This window comes from Lynx canadensis, chromosome E1 (genome assembly GCF_007474595.2).
Source record: "Lynx canadensis isolate LIC74 chromosome E1, mLynCan4.pri.v2, whole genome shotgun sequence".
In the NCBI taxonomy this organism is placed as follows: Eukaryota; Metazoa; Chordata; class Mammalia; order Carnivora; family Felidae; genus Lynx; species Lynx canadensis.
Window position 1 is genome coordinate 25,042,418 of NC_044316.2, and position 25,931 is coordinate 25,068,348.

General features: G+C 36.7%; 1 protein-coding gene across 1 annotated transcript in view; it reads left to right on the top strand.

Moving 5' to 3' along the window:
• PPM1D (protein phosphatase, Mg2+/Mn2+ dependent 1D) overlaps positions 1 to 25,931 on the top strand; it is a 46,596-nt gene that overhangs the window by 14,250 nt on the left and 6,415 nt on the right. The window contains exons 2-5 of the mRNA XM_030295777.1: positions 1,956 to 2,184; positions 9,547 to 9,671; positions 22,281 to 22,471; positions 24,290 to 24,532. Of these exons, the coding sequence (XP_030151637.1) occupies positions 1,956 to 2,184; positions 9,547 to 9,671; positions 22,281 to 22,471; positions 24,290 to 24,532 (788 nt within the window). The remainder of the gene's footprint in view (positions 1 to 1,955; positions 2,185 to 9,546; positions 9,672 to 22,280; positions 22,472 to 24,289; positions 24,533 to 25,931) is intronic.

Genomic DNA, 25,931 nt, shown 5'->3' on the forward strand with positions numbered 1-25,931 from the left:
GTTAACCTGAATACACTAGAGAAACCTTGTGGCTATGAAAGGTGTGTAGCACCCCATCCAGTTTTTTAGGCCCTATTTCTTATCCCTCATCCCCTTTGAGCCCCTGTTGTCTCTATCAACAGATGCATCATTTCCCTTAAAAGAAAGGTATTATAATTACTGGCAGCTTAAGAACTAAAATGTTTCACCTTTTACTGTGCAGAAGTTTAGGCACTGACCTAGCTCCTGAAGTTTTAACTATATCTGCCAAACTTCTGCTATCTATTCCTGACACAGCTGCTGTCACTGTCTGTGAGTTTGAGCTTTTCTGGGACTCTTTTAACAGGGAAAACTGATGTATTGCTTTCTTTCCTGACTGTGGTTTTTGCTTATATTGGATTACAAGTTTTGCATTCTGATTTTTCCTGTAATGTAATTCCATTTCTTTAAAATTCTGGGGATTCCTCAGATTTGCTTATGCCCCTTCTGTGTTCATGACTGCTATGGACTTTTTCTAATACTTATATTCTGTCCTTTCAATGGGATTTTGGTGAGGAGAATGTGTCAGTGTTTGGATTCAGTTGGCTATCTTGAACCATAAATTGTAGTTTATTTAATATTACAGAATATTTCAAGTTTTTTAAAAGTTTATTTTAGAGAGCGAGAGCGCACTCACAAGTGGGGGAGGGGCAGAGAGCGAATCCCAGGCAGGCTTTGAGCCTCAAGCTCACGACCCCTGAGATCATGCATGACCTGAGCTGAAATCAAGAGTCAGACCCTTAATTGACTGAGCCACCCAGGTGCCCCCAGAATATTTAGAGTTTTTCAATAACAATGAACTAGACATTTAAGATTTTGGAGTTAAATATATTGGGTCTCTGCCACTTGATATTTGAGTTGTCTTGAGCAACTTTCTGAACTATTTCAAACTATTGATTTCCCTATTTGCAAAATAAAAATAATGGGAATAATTTTACTTGTCTTGGAGGTTTGCTGCAAGTATTATTTTAATCAAAAAAATTTTTTTAATGTTTATTTTTGAGAGAGACAGAGTGTGAGCGGGGGAGGGGTAGAGAGAAGGAGACACAGAATCTGAGGCAGGCTCCAGGCTCTGAGCTGTCAGCATGGGGCTCGAACCCACAAACCATGAGATCATGACCTGAGCCAAAGTTGGATGCTTAGCAAACTGAGCCACCCAGGCGCCCCATGCAAGTGTTATTTTGTTTTTTTTTTTTTGTTTTGGTTTTTGCAAGTGGTTATTTTAGATTATTCATGTAAAGCTCTTAGCACAGAACCTGGTATACAATAAGTGCTCAATAAAAATGTTATTTGTTAGATTACGAATATTCAAAACAGCTACTTCAAAAACAACTCAAGTAGCTTTTTTATGGAAATCTTTTCAAAGAGAAATTAATAAATAGATGCTAAGCTACTGGCTATAGAGGTATCAAAACTCTGAGGACATCCTTGCTGCTAAATGTAGTTAGGACTAAGACATTTGGAACTAGTTACTTTATCCTATAATATATTTTTTAAAAAGAGTGCAAGCGGGGTGGGGTTGGGAGAGGGGAGACAGAGGATCCAAAGTGGGCCCTGTGTTGACAGGCTGACAGCAGCAAGCCCAATATGGTGCTTGAACTCACGAATAGGGAGATCATGACGAGCCAGAGTCAGACACTCAATCAACTGAGCCACCCAGCTGCCCCTATCCTGTAATATTTTTTTCCTAATGTTGGTTTGATGGTTGTAATATAATTATATTATTTATAAAATTCATTAATATATTGATGAAGGAATTAACACAAGTTCTTTTTGAATAGCTTTAAAAATATTCTTAAATTTTATTCTATGCTAATTCAAGTCTTTTTTTTTTTTTTTCTAAATCAAGTCTGATTCAGCACATGTTGCCATTTTTATTCTGATACAATACTAATGTTTATATCTGGAAGAGTAAAATATTTTATTTCTTATTACAGCAGAATGGCCAAAGACTATGACAGGTCTTCCCAGCACATCAGGGACAACTGCCAGTGTGGTCATCATACGGGGCATGAAGATGTATGTAGCTCACGTGGGTGACTCAGGGGTGGTTCTTGGAATTCAGGATGACCCGAAGGATGATTTTGTCAGAGCTGTGGAGGTGACACAGGACCATAAGCCAGAACTTCCCAAGGAAAGAGAACGAATCGAAGGACTTGGTGGGAGGTAATCCTTGTGCTGTTTTGTCTTTCCTCTCTTGGTTCTATTTAGTCCTTTTCTGCTTTACTAACCAGATTGACCTTTACTCACTTTTGAAGTTATTTTCTCAGTATTACATGTTTTTAGTTTGCCTAATAAAGTACCCATCTGTGTTCATACTTACCTCATTGTTTTGAATTGACTTTTTTTTTTTTTCTAATAATGGCTCCAGAGGGAAATACTATTTTAATGGGAGTCAAGTAACACATACAAGGATTTACTGATCACCTTTTATATAAATACTGATCAGCATGACTTTCAGAATCTGAACAGAACAGCCCTTAGGATTCTGGAGTAGAACAGTTTGAATCTGGCTTTGAGAATAGAATTTTGTTACAGTTAACCTTCAGCTCTTTGTTTTATTTTTTTATTAAAAAAATTTTTTTTAATGTTTTTATTCATTTTTGAGACAGGGAGAGGCAGAGCATGAGCAGGGGAGGGGCAGAGAGAGAGGGAGACACAGAATCTGAAGCAGGCTCCAGGCTCTGCGCTGTCAGCACAGAGCCTGACGCGGGGCTAGAACTCACGGACTGTGAGATCATGACCTGAGCCGAAGCCAGACGCTTAACTGACTGAGCCACCCAGGCGCCCCTAGCTCTTTGATTTTTAAGCAGATGTGCTGCTGCAAACCTTTCTTCTGATTATTTTATTTTGCCTGTTTCAAGTTATCGTTTCAATGTGTAGTTTGTAAACTATGAACTGAAAGTGGCTTTAGCATATTTTATGATGCACACTAAAATGCAAGATTATTCTAAAAACCAGAGGAATGAATAACATGAGAACATTTAAAAATTATTCCAATACTAATTTTTAAAAATTCAGGGTATGAGGCAAGTTAAATAGAATCCAGTATTTTCTAAATAATTGTTCTAACTAAAGTCTTACCATGATATTATTTCTTGCCTCCTTTTTCTTCCTTCTATTAGATCAAAATAGTTTTTTTCCAGAGTATTAATAAACTGGGAAAAGAATTAATATCCTTAAACTATAAGGGGTTCAAAAATCAGTAAGAAAAACACTAAAACACTGCCACACCCAGATGGGTAAATGAAGGAGAGGACTTTTGAACAACAGCAACAAAAATGCAAAAGCGAGTAAATATTTGAAAAAATTGCTGAAGTGAAACTATTTCTTGCTATTGGGTTACCAAAGTTAAAAAAAAAAAAAACAAAAACCAGATACTTCTCAATATTTTATAGTGTGAAATCGGAATCCTGTTGGTAGGATTATAAATTGGTATGACCTGTATAGAATATAATACACATCACTAACTTAAAAATGTTTATAGATTCTGTAATTTTGGGAATGTATTCTAAAGAAATCTGAAATGTGGACCAGAATATCTAAAGAGAGTTATTGATTGCAGTGATGTTTAATGGCTGTTGAAGCCTGGAAATAACTTGAAGGCCCAACAATTGAAGAATTGTTAAGTAAATTATCAAACATATTTATAACATTGAATATGATATAGCTATTAAAAATAATGTTTATAGTAAATTTTTAAAAATCATGGTGTTAAGAAAATTTTCAAACATAGGTAAAGGTAGAGAGAGTAGTATAATGCACACTCATATGTATGAAGAATTTTTAGTAATATAGGATAATGCTTAGTAGTCACAAAATAAGCAGGATGTAAGTTATATTTGTAGTGTGATCTCAACTATGCAGAGAAATAGGAGTAGTATAGGAATACACCAAATGTTAATAATTTTCTGTATGATGATTTACATATATCTAAATATGTATAATTTTTAATGGGAGCATTCATTTGGTTAAAATTTAGGTAGCATAAAATGATGTACTTTAGAAGGTCTCTCAACTACTACTGTCCCACAGGCCACCCAGTTCCTCTCCCTCTCAAGAAACCAGTATTACTGTGTATTCTTTGATGGCTATTCAGGCACAATCCAATATGAAGCTGTACCATGTATGGATGTACCATCATTTATTTAACTAGTCTCCTGTTGAAGAGTATTTGTTTCTATTTTTTTGTTGTTGTTGATATTACAAACACTATTGTAAAATGAAAAATCTTGTGCACGCATCTTTTTGTGCATACAAATATGTTTGTAGGATTATTTCCTAGATGGAATTGCTGGGCCAAAGAGGAGTATTTTTAAATTTTTAAATCATTAATTAATTAATTTAAAATGGTTACTTATTTATTTTGAGAGGGATCGAGAGAGAGCGCATGTGATTGGAAGAGGGGCAGAGAGAGAGAATCCCAAACAGGCTCTGCACTGTCAGCACAGAGCACAACATGCTTCCCAGAAACCATGAGATCATTACCTGAGCCAAAATCAAGAGTTGACATTTAACTTACTGAGCCACCCAGGCGCCCCAGGAACCCTTTATACTCTTAAAAATTGTGGACCTCAAAGAGCTTTTTGTTTATATGGATTATATATAATGATTTTACCGTATTAGAAACTAAAAATGGAGACATTTTCAAATATTTCTTAATTCATTAAAAAATAATACTAAACCCATTGTGTTAATATAAAGAAGATTTTTATGAAAAATAGCTATTTCTCAACACGTGTATTTAGTGAGAGGATTGGCATTGTTTTACACTTTTGAAAGTCTCTTTAATGTCTGGCTTAATAGTGATAGCTAGATTCTCATATCTGCTTCTGCCTTCAATCTGTTGTAAGATGTTTTAGTTGCAGTATCAGAAGTAAAATGTGGTCTTTCATAGATACATAATTGGAAAAAGGAGGAGTATTTTGTTTCATTCATTCATTTATGTATTTATTTTTTTAATGTTTATTTTTGAGAGAGAGCAGCATGTGAGCAGGGGAGGGGCAGAGAGAGAGAGAGGGTGAAATGGAAGCAGGCTCCAGGCTCTGAGCTGTCAGTACAGAGCCCAATGCGAGGCTCAAACCCACAGACTGCAAGATTGTGACTATAATTGACTGAGCCCACCCAGGTGCCCCAAGGAGGAATATTTTAAAAACTTTTCCATGTATTGGAGATATTCATCTTTGATGTTATTCCAGAACTCAAAAAGAGGTAGTTTCTTAAGGGTTAATAATAGTATATATTAATGACCTTTTTATACACTCACATTAAGATCCATAGGTATATCAATTGAGAGCTATTGCTATTGCTTAAATGGCTTTTTTTTTAAATCCACATAGGATTTTTTTTTTTTTTTTATTAATAGACTTTATGTTTTAGAACAGTTTTAGGTTCATGGCAAAATGGAGTGGAAGGTACTGAGAATGCCTGTATCCTCCCTGCCTCCTCCTATACACACAAACTTCACTCCTACACCAGAGTGGTGTATTTGTTACAATTGATAACCCTACATTGACATATCATTATTACCCCAAGTCCGTAGTTTACCTTAGGGATGTTCTAGAGTTTTGACAGACATACAGTAACATGTATCTACCATTACAGTATCATAAGAATAGTTTCACTGTCTAAAGATTCTGTGCGCTTTGCCAATTTATCCTCCCTACCTCCTTTGTTACTGGCAACCACTGGTTTCTTTGTTGTCTCCATGGTTTTGCTTTTTCTAGAAGATCATATAGTTGGAATGGTATAGTATTTAGTGCCCATATGTGATTTTGTAACATAGGCATTGGTCATTTGTAAAATACTGGTTTATTGAGTTACACATATCCAAATATTGACACGTTTTATCATATATCATATCAAGACATGTAGCCTTTCAAAAATTCCACTGTATACATGTGGTCTTACGAAAATAATTTTGACCTGGCAGACCCCCTGAAAAGATCTGGGAATCACTTTTCTAGTACTTGTATGGAGAGACCTTCAGTCTCCCTGGAATTTTAAAATCTGAGATGTGTAGTAAGGTACAAGTAATTTTTTTTCTTTATGGTCATTAGTAGCTACTGGAACAATTATATATCTTTTTCTTACTGATTAGAAGTCTTTACCAGGCATAAAATTCCTCTTTAATGGGAAGATGACCTTGAGTTTACTCTCTTCTAGCACTGTTTCTCTGGTTAAGATAAATAACAGAGTGTTAGCTCTGTTATAAGGTAACATTGCTTATGGTATACTGATCCTTGAATTGGAACTGTATTTTAGAGAAGATTTTGAGTGTACTATAAACTTCTGTTGGAAAGCACAGACCTTATTAGCAGCCCTATATCATGCAGTTTGACTTGTGCAGGGATGGGCTATTAAAAGACACTGATTCCTGTGGCATATGAAGCTCATTTATGGGGGCTAGAAAATGGCTCTTGGATTTCTGTTAAGGATCATTTCTGGAGACAACATGACTGAAGCTGCCATGCTGGCATACTGTGCTTCCTGTTCTGTATCCTACAAAGTTAAATGAGCCTGGTTTCATGCTGTCATTTATGTGATCCTATGAGTTTGAAAGTCAGTCTGTATCTGAGACCACTACTGGTAGTCATGCAAAGTGGGCTTTGCAATTATAAACTGAATTCCTCTATATCCTTGGGTCTTTTTCTGAGCTTTTTAAATATTATATGTGTACCAATAGCATGCTTTTTTTTAATTGAGGCTTTGTTGCAATTTTTAATATTGGTAGGCCTGATCCCTTTTCATTAATCTTTTAAAAATATTTTCTTGATGATTCTTTATTTTTTATATGAATTGTTAAATTAGATTTTCTTTGATTTTTTTTTTAATAACTTTTTTTAGAGTTTGTTTTTTGTCTTATCACTTAAAATACCATCTGGATAGTTGGACAGATGCTCTTTGCCATTTGGGAGCAGGTGTCTTTTTGCGCAAATTGAGCTGTTTTATTAGAAGTTATTTCCTCCTTTCCCTCTGTCTCACCCTAGGCAACTGGCCAGTGCTATGTTTTTCCAGCCTTCTGTTGCTGCTCAGTCAGCTCTCTGCATATCAGGCTGTTCCTTTTGTGTATGCCTTTTAATCATACAGGACAACAGCAGGGAGTACAATAAAAGCAGTCTGCTTTTGTTTTTTGTTTTGTTTTTTGTTCCTCAGAAACACAGAGACCATAATATCTTTGACTATTAAGTGTCAAGAGAGCTCCTACTTAGATTTATAATGGAAACAATTTGGGTAGCTACTGTAATTACCTAAGTATGTATTAAAACTTACATTTTAGGGAACAGGTTTAGGAAAGAATAGGACTTAGGTGGTATGAAGACAGAATGATGGTGTTTCTTCTTGTGAATGGTAGATTTAATCTTTACTCTCCTGTTTGTTTTTTGAGGATCAGCATTGAAGAAAGCATAGAATAACAAAATGGCCACCTTTGATAGTCTCACTCTTGAGACTATGACCTAGAATAATGTTGCTTTGAGGACTGTGAATTAAACTAAATGGGTTCTCAAAGGGATAGTAAATAAACAACTCTCTTAATTTTCTCTTCTGTGTTATCATTGACAACGTTTTGTGACCATTCTGTACTTGCTTCATTCCTCCTTTGTGCTATCCAATATAGTTTCCACTAGCCACATATAGCTGTTTAAATTTAAATAGAATTAAAATCAAATAAAATTAAAAATTCAGTTCCTCATTTAGCACTAGCCACAGTTACAGTGCTCAGTAGCCATGGAGAGCAGCAGAGTGAACATTTCCATCGTCACAGAAAGTTTCGTGAGACAGCTGCTCAAGTCCCCTGGCATGCCCTTATCAGATAAGTTTGTTTTCTACTTCAGAAAGGTTGAGGCTGTTCTGCCATATTCATGTTTTTCTTGGCTCAGAGGAAGAGTGGCCTTTTATCATTTATATGGCTTATGCCTTTATTTTTCTTCTCTTAGGACTTTTATTCCATTTGTTATCTCTTTTTTCTCTAGTATCTTCATTCTTTTGAAGTTAGAGTAGAGATAGAAAAGCCATAGTTGGGGCTTAACTAGCTGGCAGCTGCTGAGGTATATGGCATTTTATAGTGACATTCCTTTGAGGGTGGTTGCCATTAGTTGTCCTGTCTTCAGCTTTCTAAATCTTTTTTTTTTTTTTTTTTTTTTTTTTTGAGAGACAGAGACAGAACATGAGCAGGGGAGGGGCAGAGAGAGAGGGAGACACAGAATCAGAAGCAGGCTCCAGGCTCTGAGCTGTTAGCACAGAGTCCGATGCAGGGCTCGAACCCACAAACCGTGAGGTCAAGACCTGAGCCGAAGCTGGATGCTTAACCGACTGAGCCACCCAGGCACCCCACAGCTTTCTAAATCTTAAAGCCAGTTTTATTTTGGTGTTCATCAAGTTTAGGAGGATAGAGTCATGCTACTCAAGGTCAACATAATCAACTGATAAGGGACTCATGTATTCATCAAGATGTCTTAGTACTCATTAATCATGAGAAAAATAACTGACAAGAAAACCTCATGTTATTGTCAGTTGGCCTGCTGTTGATGAAATGAAATTTCAGATTATAATCAAAGGGTTTCTGGATGCATGGGAGTTCTAAGTGAGAAGACTTAATTATCTTAGTGTCATCTGTCTCAGAGTCTTGGGAATTACCCTCTGTCTTCTGCATGTATCTGTCAGGTAGACTTAATATCAATTAGGCTAATATAGTTTCTTGAAAATTCTCTTTGTGTTTTTCTCCCCAACTTTTCTAGCCTTCCAGAGGAACATTTTTCTTGTGTAGATTTTTTTTTAATCCAGGCAGGTTATTAAATTAAGAGTCAGTTTACCATTTCAGTCATGCCAGGTAACTGCAGAGAGACCATCTCTATTGTGTTATTACTTTTTTTGCTCAAAGATTGACTATATTTTCATGTTTTAGGTACCCTAACATGTACTAACTTCTCCATATACTAATTACAGATTTCTGTTGCTCCTATGCCACATTCCTTTTTAAGAGTTTCCTTGTTCTGTAACTCCCACATCTATATCTCTACAGCTGATCTGCTTGCAAAGTCTACTCTCATACTTCTAATTACAGAAATATTTCTGTAATACATAGTTGTTTCTATTTAGGTATATCCTATGCCTCAAATTAAGAATATTAAAACTGAATTTGTACAGTTTTCAGTACAAGTCTCAAAAACTACATAACCTTCCCCTTTTAATTTTTTTATCATTGTTTATTTATAGCCTCTTCCTCTCCTCAGTTTTGTTAGTTATCATATTACCTTGCTTTTTTCTCTGACAAGTTATCTACTCATTTTTCTTCTCATTACTTCCACTCTGTTCTGTCTAACCTACCTTAGTAATCTCCAAATTCCCCATGTTAATCTACCCTATTTTGTCTTTGCTCTTTAAACAGGAATCTTGGCTTATGCATCTTTGTGTCTGAAATAGATAAGTCATTATTTCATGATAATTGATTGTATTAGATATTTGACACATTGACCTACTTTGTTATATTTTATTCATTTAGAGTATTTTTATGAACTCTTTTTTCAGTGTGATGAACAAGTCTGGGGTGAATCGTGTAGTTTGGAAACGACCTCGGCTCACTCACAATGGACCTGTTAGAAGGAGTACAGTTATTGACCAGATTCCTTTTCTGGCAGTAGCAAGAGCGCTTGGTAAGTAGGACTTACTTAGTGAAATCCTATTACATTTTCTACAGTGTACGGTGGTAACATAAAAGAGGAAACTAAGAACTAAACCTTCATTTAACAGATAATGGGGGGTAGAAATATGCTGTTTTAATAGTAAATGCTTTAACACTCAATCCAGGGGAAGGTTAAAATACGGATTTCAGTGCCAATTGCTTCTTAATTAGGAGTCACGTTTAATGTTTTGCTGATTCCTACCTATACTTAGGGAAGTATATGTATGTCTAGGCTTGGTGTTACCCTTAAAACTGTTTTTAAATGTGCTTCCTTCAGCCTTTCATATTTCTCTTAAGAGCCTTTAAGGTTCTTTTTCTTTTTAGCTAGCAAAATAATTGTTCATTACAAAATAAAAATACTTCTTTTCTAGTCTACCTGGTTTTGGAAGAAAGGCTAGAGGATTATAGCTACAGAAATATCTTACCTGGGATGTGCCAGTTAAATTTTCTTGTACAGCAAATTTCTTTTAGGAAACACTGATTTTTTCCTTCTTTCCTCTAACAGAAACTTGAGTACTGACTTAGTGCCAGGCACTGAATTAGGCTTTGGAGAGATTTTACTGGTAGATATATTCTGTTTGTTTTCACGGAACAAGACTATGTAGTTGAGGAGATAGGCAATAAAGAAATAAGCTTGTAAATGAAATAAGTATGGATTAGGAAATACTGTGAGGAAAAGAAATGGGGTTCTGTAATAAAAAATAATTTAGAATGGAAAAACTTTTATATAGTGTAATAGAAATGCTCCTTTTAGGAGGTGTTATTTTAGCTGAGATTTGATGGCTGAGAAGGAGCTATTCTTGTGAAGAGTCTGTTAAAGAATATTTCAGGCCTGGATCCTGAATTGGGAAAGAACTTGACATGTTCTAGGAATTATCAAGAGACTGGAGTTAATGAGGCAGACATGGGCCATATCATGGCAGATATTTGCATTCTAGTCTGAGTGTGCTGGGAAACATGGAATGATACTAAGGTAAAGAGTAACACCATCTGATTTGCATTTTCAAAAGATCATTCTACCTTTCATATTACTATCTCTTAATTCGTCTTTGGTGATCAAATGCAGATAGGCTTAGCATTCATGGAACCTATAATCTAGTGGAGGAAATAGACAATAAATGAACAAATGGGAAAATTGTTCTAAAAAGTGTCATAAAGGAATTAAACAAGGTGATATACCTGTAATTGGTAGGAGGATTAGTGGGTAACAGTGGAAGGCTACACTAAAGAGGATGATCAAGGAACATTCTTTAAAAAAGTATTTATTACTTGAGTTAAGACCTGAAGGAGGAGAAGGGGGCGAGGAAAATAATAGTCAAAACATTCCCACAAAGCCATTAGGCAGTAGGTATTTGATTTGGGGCAGTGGATGGGTGAGTTGTCCAGCATGTATTCTCTTTTCCTACTAAATAACATACTGAAATTTTGGGAATTATGTCTCCCCTGATATGTGCAGTCTTAATTTAGACGTTCCTATTCAGGGTCCTTTTGTAAAACATAGGTCAGCTCAGTTAAATCAGTCAGATTCTCTATTCTAGGATTTTGAATTGTGACTCTAGTAAGGACAAAAATTAAAAACAAAGAAACTGGTTGGAATGAATTCATCTTAGGAATATTGACTTCTTTCAGCAGTGCCCATTGATATGGTAGGGTTTTCCTGCCTAAGGCTTGAAACTGACCTGTATCCATGCTTGGTTCTCCAGTTTCTTGTCTGTTGTGTGAACTACTTGGGTTTTCTTCTGAGTTGCCTTTTGGGCCTAACTTAACCTGAGTTGGAAATTGTCATTTGCAAGCACAGAATCCTAATGCAGGAAAGAAAGGGCTTGATGTCTTTAAGGAACATGAATGAAACCAGTGTGAGAGAGAGGAGGTAGAGATGTAAAATGAAAGTGGAGATGAGGATACTTACCCAATTAAGAAGGGCTGTGCAGGCTAAGTAAGGTAAGTTTGGTGAAGACATGGGTGGTAGGCAGGAACTAAACCCCACAAGGCTTTGTGGCTAGACCATGATAAGGAACTTCATTTTAAATACTTTTGAGAAAAGGGTACCTAGGTGGCTCAGTTGGTTAAGCATCTGACTGACTCTTGGTTTCAGCTCAAGTCATGATCTTGTGGTTCATGGGATTGAGCCCTGAGGCATTGGGCTCTGCACCGACAGCGTGGAGTCTGCCTGGGATTCTTTCTCTTTGCTCCTGTCTCACTCATGCTGTCTCTCAAAATAAATAAATAAACTTTTGGGGCGACTGAGTGGCTCAGTTGGTTAAGCATCTCACTTCAGCTCAGGTCATGATCTAAGCAGTTTGTAAGTTCGAGCCCCACATTGGGCTCTGTGCTGACAGCTCAGAGCCTGGAGCCTGCTTTGGATTCTGTGTCTGCATCTCTCTCTGCCCCTCCCCAGCTCGCACTCTCTCTCGCTCAAAAATAAATAAACATAAAAATAAATAAACAAATACTTTTGGGAAGGAATTGAGTAGAAGTATACCACAGTAGTTAAGAGAGAAACTTTGGAGCCAAGATTCCAAGGCTCCAATCCAATGCTGTTTACTTACTATACAAACTTGGGCAAATCACTTATTATATGTAAATTACTTAATGGGGTACAGTTTTTTCAGCTGTAAATGGGGTTAATGATGGTACCTGCCTCATTCTTTTGTGAGGATTGGATGACAATATATTTAAAGTGCTTAAAATAGTGTCTGGCACATCATAAGCACTCTATAAATGTTAGCTGTTGTTATCGCTTATCGAAGTAGGACAGGGACTGATTCAGTTTTTTATTTTATTTTTTTATTATTTTATTCATTTAATTTTATTTAAATCCAAGTAGTTAACATATAGTGTAATAGTGGTTTCAGGAGTACAGTTTAGTGATTCATCACTTAAAAATAACATGCAGTGCTCATCCCAACAAGTGTCCTCCTTAATGCCCATCATCCATTTAGTTCATCCCCTCACCAGATACCCCCTCCAGCAGTCCTCAGTTTGTGTGTATTTAAGAGTCTCTTATGGTTTGCCTCCCTCTCTGTTTTTATCTTATTTTTCCTTCTCTTCCCATATGTTCATCTGTTTTATTTCTTAAATTCCACATATATGAGTGAAATCTTAGGATATTTATCTCTCTGACTGACGTATTTTGCTTAGGGTAATACATTCTAGTTCCATCCACGTTGTTGCAAATGGCAAGATTTCATTTGGTCACTGAGTAATATTCCATTATATATATATATATATATATATATATATATACACACACACCACATCTTCTTAACCCATTCATCAGCTGATGGACGTTTGGGCTCTTTCCATAATTTGGCTATTGTTGATGGTACTATCGAGTTTGTTTTTAAAGGGTCGTTTTGGCTGCTATAATGGCTAAAATTATAGGGTAATAAAATTAGAGACAAGGGTACTATTTAGGGGCTTGTAGCAGTATATAGGCACTTTACATATTTTGTAGATTTTTGCAGAACTAGAATGCTATCTTAGTTACCCAGGTTATTCATGTCATAGTATAAGCATGTGATGTAAGAGATCCTTCAATTCTTAGCAAGGAAAAAGAGGGAGGAAGGTGATAATTGGTAGAGAATTAATATTACTAAAGAATAGAGGGTTTTTTATGGGGCAATTCACTGGACTGAGGGCAGGGTCTCACTTCAGGTTCAAAAAGTAAAGTGAACCTTCAGTTTAGATTCTGGGGTGCCTGGGTGGTTCAGTCGGTTGAGTGTCAACTCTTTATTTCAGGTCAGGTCGTGATTTCACAGTCATGAGATCAAGCCCTGCATCTGGCTTTGGGCTGGCAGCTCGGAGCCTGCTTGGGATTCTCTCCCTCCCTCTCTGCCCCTTCCCTGCTCACATTCTCTTCACAAAAATAAATAAACATTTTTTAAAGAGTAGATGCCAAGTTATTATGTATATATGAAGTATATGTGCCAAGCATTTTAAGCCTTGAAACCCATTAGTGATTGTGTAGTGGAAAAGAAGGAGCAGAAAGACCAAGAAAACTAACTGGTTTTTCTGTTTCACATATTCTTCTGTTCAGAGATATCTCTAGAGCAGTTCAGACAAGAAATAATTCAGCCCATGCTTGAATATCTTCAGTAAATCCTAATATTTCATAGTATAAACACTTGCATAATTGTCAGTTAAAATCTGCCTCCATGAATCTTTCAGATGTTGGCTCTAGTTATGTGTACTGAAACAAAAACAAAGCAGTATATTTATTTTGCCTTTTGCCTAATGACCATCATTTTACCTATTCAAAATTGCCTAGCATGTTTCTCTAGTCTTTCCTCTAGGCTAATTTCAGTCTCTTCGTTATTCTTATCATATTCCTCTAGATGTTTCCTTCAGTAAATGTTCCAGAATTGAGGACACTCTACAAGATGTGGTGTGACCAATTTGAAGTATAATGGAAATATTTAGTTCCTGCTACCTGAGTGTTGTACTTCTACTAATAACAGTCCTGGAATCCTGTCATTAGCTTTTAGTAATCATATCACATTTGTTTTATTCAAATAGCTCCAGTCTTTAGATGTTTTTCTTATTAACTGCTACCAGGTCAAATTTCTATATTGCATCTTTGTTCTTTATTGGGATAGTGAGGGTGGGGAGATGGAGACTGAATAATGGCATTCAATGAGCTTCTTACAGAATGTATAGTCAATACAAAAAGTATTGATTGGTGTATTTGGAGAGATTTTTTTTTTTTCTTTAAGAGAGAGCACAAGCAAAGGAGGGGCAGATGGAGGGGAACAGAGAATCCAAAGCAGGCTCTGTGCTGATGGTAGAGAGCCCAATGTGGGGCTCAAACCCACAAACCATGAAGTGTTCACATGGCTAAATGGCTACCCATTGTGGTTAGCATAGATTTCTACAGTGGATAGGAAGTTAGAGAATATAAGACTTTGAGGATCTCTTATAGTTTTGAGAGTCCATGGTAATATTTTTCAAATTGTTGATCTTTGGGATGTGAGGGCGATCTGGCTGTGACATCTGTCAACCCATTGATTGCCAGGGTTGATTTGACTGATCTGGCTGGCTAGGTGGGTGTCCCCTTCCTCCCTCACTGCTCCATGTGCATCCCTCCTGAAGCTGCATACTTGGTTGATGAGGATGACCTTCCCTGATAGAGGAGGACCCTTCTTCGGTTAAGGGTATATTAGTAGCTGTGCTCCCCAGCTAGAGTCTCCAAACAAGCTCTCGAGGTCCACTGATAGGAGAACGTAGGGTAGTGTCAAGCTTCCAAGACTCCAGACACATCCAAATAAGGTCTGCATGTGGCAGTCTGCCTTTATTTAAAATAAATAAGTTAAACAAATAAATAAATAATTAAATGTTGATCTTTGGATTAGCTTTCTATCATAGTCAAAACACCTTTTTTTAACTTGCTATTTTCACTGTGTGTTGTTTTTGAGATTTATTCATCTTTATAAATGTAGTTTTAATTTAATTGTTGACTATTAGACGTTCAGTGTCACTATGAAACTGTATTTTCTTCTTCCACACCCTGATTGGACAGTTAGGTTATATCTATGCATTTGCTACTATGAAAAATGCTGCTATGAATATATACACCTATGAGATTTCTTTAAGGCATATAAATTAGAAGTGGAATTGCTGGGTCATAGTACATTACTTACCAACTTTTAATCTGTATTTATTTTTGAGACAGAGAGAGAGAGAGAGAGAGAGCGCGAATGGGGGAACAACAGAGAGAGAGGGAGACACAGAATCTAAAACAGGGTTCAGGCTCTGAGCTGTCAGCACAGAGCCTGATGCAGGGCTCGAACTCATGAAACTGTGAGTTCATGACCTGAGCCAAAGTCAGACACTTAACTGACTCACTCAGGCGCCCCCTACTTTTAAAACACCACATCAGGGGCACCTGAGTGACTCAGTCAGTTAAGCGTTCGACTTCAGCTCAGGTCATAATCTCCCAGTTTGTGAGTTTGAGCCCCATGCTGCTTTGGATTCTGTGCCTCCCTCTCTCTTCCTCCCCTGCTCATGCTCTGTCTCTCTCAATATCTGTCTCAATAAGTAAACATTCAAAAAAATTTTTTAAATACTATGACATACACATACAGTATGATAATATTTCTTCAGTAAGTGAAGGAGGCTACTTCAGGCTGGAGGTAACTGGCCTAAAGGCTTTAGCCACTCAGGTCCCATCCTGCTAACACATGGTCATACTCAATCCATTCAAGGCATACCAGTTGGAAAACTCAGTTCATAGATAAGTACATTTTTAATGTTGTTAGATCTTACTCAATATCTCCCCAGAGTGAGTAACTGAATTAGTTATCTCTTGCTATCTGACAGAATATTCTCAAACTTAGTTTAAAACATTTATTATTTCATATGGTTCCTGTGGCTCAGAACCTGGGAGTGATTCTGGCTCAGGGTCTCGGATGTAGTTGTAATCAAGATAATCACCTATGGGTATCATCTGAAAGCCAGAATGGGGTTGGGGTATTCACTTCTAGGATGCCTTACATACTTGGCTGTTGGAAGTAGGCCTCAGTTCCTTGTCCTGTGCGCTTCTCTGTAGGGCTCTTTGATGCAGCTGGCTTCCCCTGATCAAGTGATGCAAGAGAGCAAGGTGCAACAACCATAATGTGCTTTTATGGTCTAGTGTCAAAAGCGACACATCATCACTTCCTCTTAGACTAGACTAGAAAATCTAGTCAATTTTTCTTCTGAGCAGAATTAAGCTGTGCTGCTTACGAAGTATAATGAATTTGTGCACATATTTTAAAACCACACAGAGTTCCCACTTCTTCATGACTCATAAATGAATCTTTGTTGATTTATTTACCAAATATCTATTAAATGTCTATTATGTGCCAGGTACTCTTCTAGGTTCTAGGGATTCCAGAATGAACAAAACAATAAAAAATTCCTGGACTCATGGAACTTACCTTCTAGTAGGAGAAAACAGACAATAAAGAAATAATAAGTAGACTATGTATTGTGTTATGTAGTGAAAGGTGCTATCATGAAAAATAAAGCAGGGAATGTTGTGGGAAGTAGGGGTGTAATTTTAAATGGAATACTCAGAGGAGATCTGAAAAAAATGACATTTGAATCAAGAGATGAGGCATTGAGACCTATGGGTGTCTTCTGGGGCAAGAGAATTTATTAGGCAGAAGGAACAATGAATGCAGATATCCTTATTAATGATTTTTTTTTTAACTGAACAGCTATTAATCACATAGCAAATACTGAAACATCAGTTGTAAAAGGAGGTCAGGAGTTCTGTTTTTAACAAGTTAGTTTGAGGTGCTTATCAGACATAAAACCACTGATGTCCAGTTGACTTCTGGTTATGAAAATTGGCAGTAGGTGAGGTCCAGGCTGGAGATAGCAATTTGGGAGTCAGTGGCATAGATAGGAGTATTTTAAATACTGTTGATGGGGTACACCTGAGTGGCTCAGTTGGCTAAGTGTCCCACTGTTAGTTTCAGCTCAGATCATGATCTAATGGTTATGAGATTGAATCCTGTGTCTTGTTCCGTGCTGAGCGTGGACCCCGCTTAAGATTCTCTCTCTCCCTCCGTCCCTCCCCTGCACATATGTGCATGCGTGTACTCTTTCCGTCTCTCCCCACCCCTGCTAAAATTTTTTTAATTAAAAAAATTAATAGTTTAACGTGTTGCATGATAATACTTATTGGCTCATAGTAAATTAAATTACCATATTTAGCACCATTCTTATGGTATGTGGCCATTTTTCTTCTAGCGTTTTGGGAAAGAGGGAAGTTTGCTTAGCAGAAATTGGTATCGTTTTTAGGCACTCATTAGGATTATAGTTACTTGAGTACAGATGTGACAAAGGTGCCTTCTTGTGGCTGCCTCATGGAATTGCATGTGAATCTTGCAAATCATTTATTCATTGAACAGATACTGATTACAGTATGTGTCAAGCATGTGGTTGGCCTTTGTCCTCATGGAATCTTACAGTTTAGAGAAGGGGAGAGGCATTCATCAGATTACAAAAAGGACTGAAAAATTACATCTCTAAATATTTGTATGCATGTTAATAAGAACTTAAAATAAGGGTATTTTAGGGGCGCCTAGGTGGCTCAGTTGGTTGAGCATCTGACTTTGGCTCAGGTTGTGATCTCATGGTTCATCATGAGGCTCACTGCTGTCAGCGCAGAGCCCACTTGAGGTCCTCTGTCCCCTCCCCCCCCTTCACTGTCTCCTCTGCTTGCACATGTGCACTCTCTCTCAAAAATAAATAAAACATTTAAATAAAATAAAATGGTATTTTACTAGCTGGAGAAGCAAGAGATATTTAAGTCTGAACAATTACTTGATGTTAAAAGTGGAAGAATGTGTGTTCTAGGCATAGGAACTGTATTTATGAACAACTCTATGATGGGAGGAAGGCTGGTGAATATAAAGAGCTCTGACAAAGGACAGTGTAGCTAGAACAGAGATTGATACAGGAATAAGAGGCACAGATAAAATGAGAAAATATTTCATGTTTTTAGACTGTGGTTAAGAGTTGTGTCTTAAGAATAGGAATAAACTGTTGCAGAGTAGAAGTGGGAAACAACTTGATTTGTGTGTGTGTTTTCAATTATGGCAAATACATATACAGTTTTGCCATCTTAACCATTTTATCATTATTGTTTTTAATATATGTTTATTTATCTTGAGGAAGAGAATCCCAAGCAGACTCTGCGCTGTCAGTGCAGAGCCCAATGGGGGGCTTGATCCTATGAACCTGTGAGATCATGACCTGAGACCAAATCAAGAGTCAACCACTTAACTGACTGAGCCACCCAGGTGCCCCCCATCTTAACCATTTTAAGTGTGCCATTCAGTGGTAGTGTTAAGTACATTTACAGTGTTGTGCAACCATCACCACCATCCATCTTTTTCTTTTTTAACTTTTTCTTTTAACATTTATTTATTTTTGAAAGAGAGAGAGCACTAGTGGAGGAGGGGCAGAGAGAGAGACGGAGGGAGACATAGAATCTGAGGCAGGCTCCAGGGTCTGAGTTGTCAGCACAGAGCCTGATGTGGGGTTTGAACCCATGAACTGTGAGATCATAACCTAAGCCAAAGTGGAACACTTAACTGACTGAACCACCCAGGCGCCCCATACCGCCATGTTAAATTTGAGTTTTAAAAGGATGATTTGGGTTGCAGTTTTAAGAATGGATTAAGTGAGGCAAAAGTTGTTTGGGAGCTCTCCATGGGAAGCCACCCAAAGAGGGTAGGGAGAGGAATGTTGAAATTCACTGGGGGTGAGGACCACTGTGTCCTGTGCACTGGGCTGCCATGTGCCACAGAAGAAAGCAGAAAACATACTGAAACCAGAAGGAAGACCTCTTTCTCCTCTGGGGTCCCTCCAGTGCCTCTACTGAAGACAAAAAGGAAACAGCCAACAAGCAGGCAACCAACTACATCTGCCCCAGTGCCCAAGGTCCCTCCCTTTAGAATGTACAGGAATGATACTCTGTGATCCTATTTTGGTGTACAAACTGTAGGTCAGTGATAGAAACAATTAGTTCAAGGGCCAATTCTAATCCTCATTCATTTGATCTCAGGTAAAGCCATGTAAATTCTCTGAATTGGTAACATAAGGGAACTGTGGCTATATCATATATTCTTAAATCTGGCTATGAATACAACTCACGTAATGAGTTTGTTAAAAATTAACACTCCAAGGACTTTTACTGGCAAATTTATTTTATTTATTTATTTATTTTTTTTTTTAAATTTTTTTTTTCAACGTTTATTTATTTTGGGACAGAGAGAGACAGAGCATGAACGGGGGAGGGGCAGAGAGAGAGGGAGACACAGAATCGGAAACAGGCTCCAGGCTCTGAGCCATCAGCCCAGAGCCCGACGCGGGGCTCGAACTCACAGACCGCGAGATCGTGACCTGGCTGAAGTCGGACGCTTAACCGACTGCGCCACCCAGGCGCCCCTTTTACTGGCAAATTTAAAGCAACTTGAGCATCAAAGCAAATAACGACAGGAGTAATTTATAGCATATTGAAGGAAAAAGAATCCATAAGTTTATAAAGATACTAAAAAGATTATAAACAAGTAGAGGAGAATGGGAAACTCTTCTTCAGAAAACACAACAAAAAGTGTAATTTAGAATGTTCTTATTCTGTCATCAGTTTACAACCATCATAGTAACAGTTAATTATAGAGAGTTAAAGTTAAACATACAGTTAAACATAGGGGGCTAAGAATCATTAATGAATGCTAAAACATGGCATATTTTGGTGGACAAGAGGATATTTCACACAGACTCAAAGCTATCACCCTTTGGATTACATATCAATTGCAAAATGAAAAGGGCACCTGTACAGTGGTGGTTGATAGCATTTGAACCAAATAGTTCAGGTTGGCATTGCCAATGATGGGAGAAACTGACACACTGTGCCTCTTAAGTGAAAAAAATTACTTATTTAAAAATATTTTTAAATTTATAAAGATATTAATACTAGTTTATACATGAGAAATTGTGGCCCTTTTTAAAGGTCATGTAATCTGCATTATATTGAAAATTGGAATTTCTTTTTTTACATAGATTTTAAACTTAGACATACGTTCTTACTTGGAATGGCAATAGTAATTCCAAATAATGAGGAAAAACTGCTTTTGAAAGCTTTTAGCATCACTTATGAATTCTGTACTTGCTATATTAATATTTATCTGGACTGTTTCCATGCTCATTTTAAAAGTTTCATCAGCCAAAGAACTTTGTTTTGCTAACATAAAGAACTAAATGTGTCTTTGTGAGTCGACCTGGATTATAATTAGCTTTTAGTGGTCCCATGTGTTCTTTTTTGTTTGTTTGTTTTTAAAGATTTTATTTTTAGGTAATCTCTAAACCCAGCATGGGGCTTAAACCCACAACCCCAAGCTCAGGAGTTGCATGCTCTACCAACTGAGCCAGTGAGGTGCCCGTATGTGCACTCTGTTGCTACTCTGAAGACTGAATTGCCCCTTTCTCTTTCAAGGGGCTGGTTTAGCAATGAATTTTGCTCTTTTAGAGTGGAGTAATTGATATGAATTATTTTTTCCTTAGACTCTGAGCATGTTTGAATTGGCCGATACTTCTGCTGGGTGGTAATAGGGAAGCTTAAGTAAGGAAGAGAAAGGACCAGGAGCTTCCTCTTTTTTAAAAAGAAGTCAGACATGGTGAAAGTGCAAAAACCACCTTCTTGTCTGAAAACCTTTTGCTTTTAATTTAGGTCTTTACTCAGAGTACATTTCACTATAAACAAAAGAGTCAGAGATTAATGTTTTCTCCTTTCTTTCTACTCTTCCCCCAGTGTTGGGGAGCAAAAGAAAAGTTACATTGTTCCACTTATTTTGTATTATGTATCACAGAAGAATAAATGGTTTCTGTAAAATGTTTTTTCTATCTCACTTGTAAAAATCTTTTTGATGGCCTGAGTCAACTAAAAGTTCTTAAGTTGCACATTTTGAGGTTTGTACTAATACGTCTGAAAGGTAGGAGTTTAGGTATTGTTTCACAGAGAGCTAATCAAGAAGGAGGGTAACTGTATGAGGACTTCTTTTCCTCACTCACTGAAAGGGTGAACTATTAATCTCCAAAGACTGGTCATGTGGTAGTTTAAGAACATAAAAATGCTCATTTTTATTTCTAGAATTTTCTTCCAAGTGACTGACATTTATTCTGTAAGTTTTGACTAGATCGTTTCTTGACACTACGGGTGAGCAGGGGTTTTCAGATAGCAACTAAGACTCCTCGTTGTTGAGCAAGTTCTGTCTTTTATCTTTTCTTCACACTTGTCTTGGTTAATCTTGGCCCTTGTTCTTCCCTGTACATTTTAAAAATAAGCTTGTCATTCTACAAAAATTCTTTAGGGGTTTTGCTTGGAATTACATTGACTTTAAAAGCTATTTTTGGGAGAATTAACATCTTTAAAGTATTAAGTCTTCCTTTGAAATAGTTTATTTCTCCATTTATTTAGATAGTCTTTTTAATGTTTTGTAATCTAATTGTATAATTTTGTCCATAAAAGACTTGCACAACTTTTGTTAAATTTATTTCCAGATATTTACATTTGGTTAACTGTTATAAATACATTGTTTAAATTTATATTTACTATTTCTTACTACTGTCTAGAAATACAGTTCACTTTTATAAACTGGGTTTGTATTTAACAACCTTTCTAAATGTTCCTTTTCTGATAATTTATCTGATTTGGTTTTGATTTCCCATGTAGAAATAAAATTATCTGAAACAAATGGTAGTTTATTTTCTCCTTTCCAGTTTATATATCTGATTTTAATTGTTTAAACTTAACTATGCAGGGCGGGACCTTCAGTATAGTGTTAGAAAAGAACTTTTATCATGTTAAGGGAGTTGTCTTTTATTTCTAGTTTGCTTAAGAAGTTGTGTGTGTGTGTGTATGTGTGTGTGTGTGTGTTTTAAATCATGTGTAGACTTTGAATGTTATCAAATACTTTTCTACATCTGTTGAGATGAATATGTAGATTTTCTCCTTTAATCTGTTGACATGATATTACTAGCTTGGAAATAATACTTCTTGCTTCTTACTTCTGCCCCCCACCCCCAGGTGATTTGTGGAGCTATGATTTCTTCAGTGGTGAGTTTGTGGTATCACCTGAACCAGACACAAGTGTCCACACTCTTGACCCCCAAAAGCACAAGTACATTATCTTGGGGAGTGATGGACTTTGGAATATGATCCCACCGCAGGATGCCATCTCGATGTGCCAGGACCAAGAGGAGAAAAAATACTTGATGGTGAGAAGTGACTCAATAATTTGATATTATGACCTGTACATTGTTTTAGTACGTTGGTCAGGAGTCTTGAATATGAACTAAGGATGTTCACTTTGTGTAGATTTTTGCATTTGTCTGGCTCTAGAATTAGTAAAACAGACTTTGCAACTCATCAGGAGAAGGAGACAGGATATAAATAAATGAAACTAGATAACAAAACACACAACCATAGACTTTTATGAATAGCCTTAAGACTTAAGGGCCTATGAAACCTCATTAATTTTTTTATTTTATTTTTTTAAAGTTTATTTATTTTGAGAGAGAGAAAGAGAACACGAGGGGCAGAGAGAGAGAGAGAGGGAGAGAGAGAATCCCAAGCAGGCTTCGTGCTGATAGCACAGAGCCTGACACAGAGCCGGAACCCACTAACCATGAGATCATGAGCTGAGCAGAAACCAAGACTTGGATGCTTAACTGACTGAGCTGCCCAGGTGCCCCTGATTTGATTTTTAGCAATGGATCTATTAGGCTTCCTTTTGGAGGCTACTGTTATATTCCAAATGAGAAATTTTGCAAGCTTGATATAGGGTAACAGTGGTAAAAAACAACAAATCCATATATACACAATAACAAAAGAAATACATGAGTGGTAGAATTGGTAGAATTTGGGTTTTTAAGAAGGAAGAATGTGGTGATGCCCAAATTTTTGACTGGTGATAGCTATTATCAAGAAGAAACACATTATTCTGGTGTAGAAGGGTGATAATTAATTCAGATGTAGGCATGTTGAATTGGAGGTGCTTGTGGTTAATCTAGATAGATATTTTCATTAGGCAGAAATATTTGAGAGAGAAGCCTCTCAAATACAAATTTGAGTATTAAGAGTTAGGTAAAGCTGTGACAACTTATGAGATCACCTAGTAAGAGTGTATGGTGGAAGAAAATCATTTTCATTTCTGTTCTTTGAAACTTAGTAATTATTGAATACATGTATTGAATCTGTATGATACTAAAAGTTTTATTCCAAGCCACATTTATTTGCATAACATGAGATCATTTGGAGTTTTTTTTTTTTTTATTCTTTCTGTTTGTATGTGGTGATCTCCATACCATAGCCACTTACTGTATTGTTTTTTTCCTCATATCAGTGGCATCATTTTTATGTACAGTTGACCTTTAAACAACATGAGTTTGAACTACGTGTTTTTTGTTTGTTTGTTTGTGTTTCTTTTTTTTTTTTTTACCATTTGTATAACAATTTGTGAATTGTTTGTAATAGTTTGATGTTTACTTCCCATTTTAGATAACTTCTATATAGCTTTTCCTAATTAAAGTTACAGTGAAGACTAAGTTTCTTGCTACCAAAAAGAAAAAAACACAGGTGAAATTTAACCACAGGATAAGGCCTTGTTTTATTACTTTAAAAAATTTAGAGCAATACTATTTTAACATAGTTATGGGGACTGTGGATAATGTTTGAAATTTTGGAGATTTAATTTAAGCCATATGAATACCTCATTTTAAATTTGATAAAACAGGGGCGCCTGGGTGGCTCAGTTGGTTGAGTAGCCGACTTCAGCTCAGGTTATGATTTCACAGTTTGTGAGTTCGAGCCGCGTGTCGGGCTCTGTGCTGACAGCTCAGAGCCTGGAGCCTGCTTCGGATTCTGTGTCTCCCTCTCTGTCTGACCCTCCCCCACTCACGCTCTGTCTCTCTCTCTCAAAAATAAATAAACATTAAAAAAAAAAAACCCACACACACCTTTAAATTTGATAACAGATATAGTGGCAACTAAATCTGAGTTGTGAACTTTCTTTCTTCTGGTTCTTTTAAATATAGGGTGAGCATGGACAGTCTTGTGCCAAAATGCTTGTGAATCGAGCACTAGGCCGCTGGAGGCAGCGTATGCTTCGAGCAGATAATACTAGTGCTATAGTGATCTGCATTTCTCCAGGAGTGGACAGTCAGGGAAATTTCACCAATGAAGATGAGCTCTATCTGAACCTGACGGATAGTCCTTCCTATAATAGTCAAGAAACCTGCGTGATGACTCCTTCTCCATGTTCTACACCACCAGTCAAGGTATGTAATTCTCTTAAATGGTATTTAAGTTGTTCTAATAAACAGAATTTCTTTGGTTGGTGTTGCCTGAAAAGTTTTCAGATTCTTCATAGAAAAGGATTTTGGATTTGAATGAGGTTCAAGAAAGTGATAGATCTTTGTCATGTAACTTATTGTCATTGATTCATCTTCACATCAGTGCTATTCTGAATGCTAGCTATGTGTACGGCACCTAATAGAAAGGTGATGTAGATGTAATAATATTCTAATGATCCTCTTCTAATACTATGAACATTTGTATAAGCATTTAAAAAGTTTGTGAAGTACTTTCATATATATTTCATTTGAACCTCATAACCCAAATAGGTAAATAGTGCAGTTGTTACTCAGTCTTACAGATAATAAGACTGAGAGATTAAACAGTTTGGATTAGATCGTACAGACTCAAGATTGAAGTGGACCTTAGGATATCAGACCTTAGAACTGGTTGTCTGATAACATGGATAAGAAACATTATTCCTCTTCTTACTCATGTTAATATTGAATGAGTTTAAGATAGGCTATGAAACAAATTTAAGTGGTACCATATTTCCTTTTTTTCTGATTTCATCCCAGTATTTTCCTACTAAAAATTAGTAGTATTGATAACTACTTTGTTATACTTGGGCCTTCTGAGAATGTGCTTTTTAGAAGACTGACCATTAAAATAGGAAATACAGTAGAATTTTATGTTATGTATTCGACAGTTTTTTAAGGTATTCAGAGCTACACAGTACAAAAAATTTGATTGATTTTGGTATTGTGATCCTATGCTCAGTACTTGGAAATTTACTTTTAGTGCTTTCTTTTACTTCACATACAGGTGGCAACTTAGTTTTCCTTGCATTGACTCTTCATTTAGAAACTGACAAATTAATATTTTGTACTTATATTCTTAGAAGAATTTCTTGTCAAAGCTTTCTTTTCTTTGAAAACTTTTGAATAATAATGCAGATTGAAACATTTTAAAATCTCCTTTCTCTTTTTGAGAGTTGTGAAGGAGCTTATGTTCATTTGAGTATTTGTCTATTCCTCAGTTTGAATGTATTCATTACTTTCGTGTTCCCTAATGTATTTATTTGTATTTGAATCACTGACCTTTAGGCAGAATAAAGAAGGAAGCATTCATTAGAATGGAGATAAAGGGTAAGGGGACATAGATTGTGATAGGAATAAACATTATTACTTTTTTTTTTTTTTTTTAATTTTTTTTTTTCAACGTTTATTTATTTTTGGGACAGAGAGAGACAGAGCATGAACGGGGGAGGGGCAGAGAGAGAGGGAGACACAGAATCGGAAACAGGCTCCAGGCTCTGAGCCATCAGCCCAGAGCCCGACGCGGGGCTCGAACTCACGGACCGCGAGATCGTGACCTGGCTGA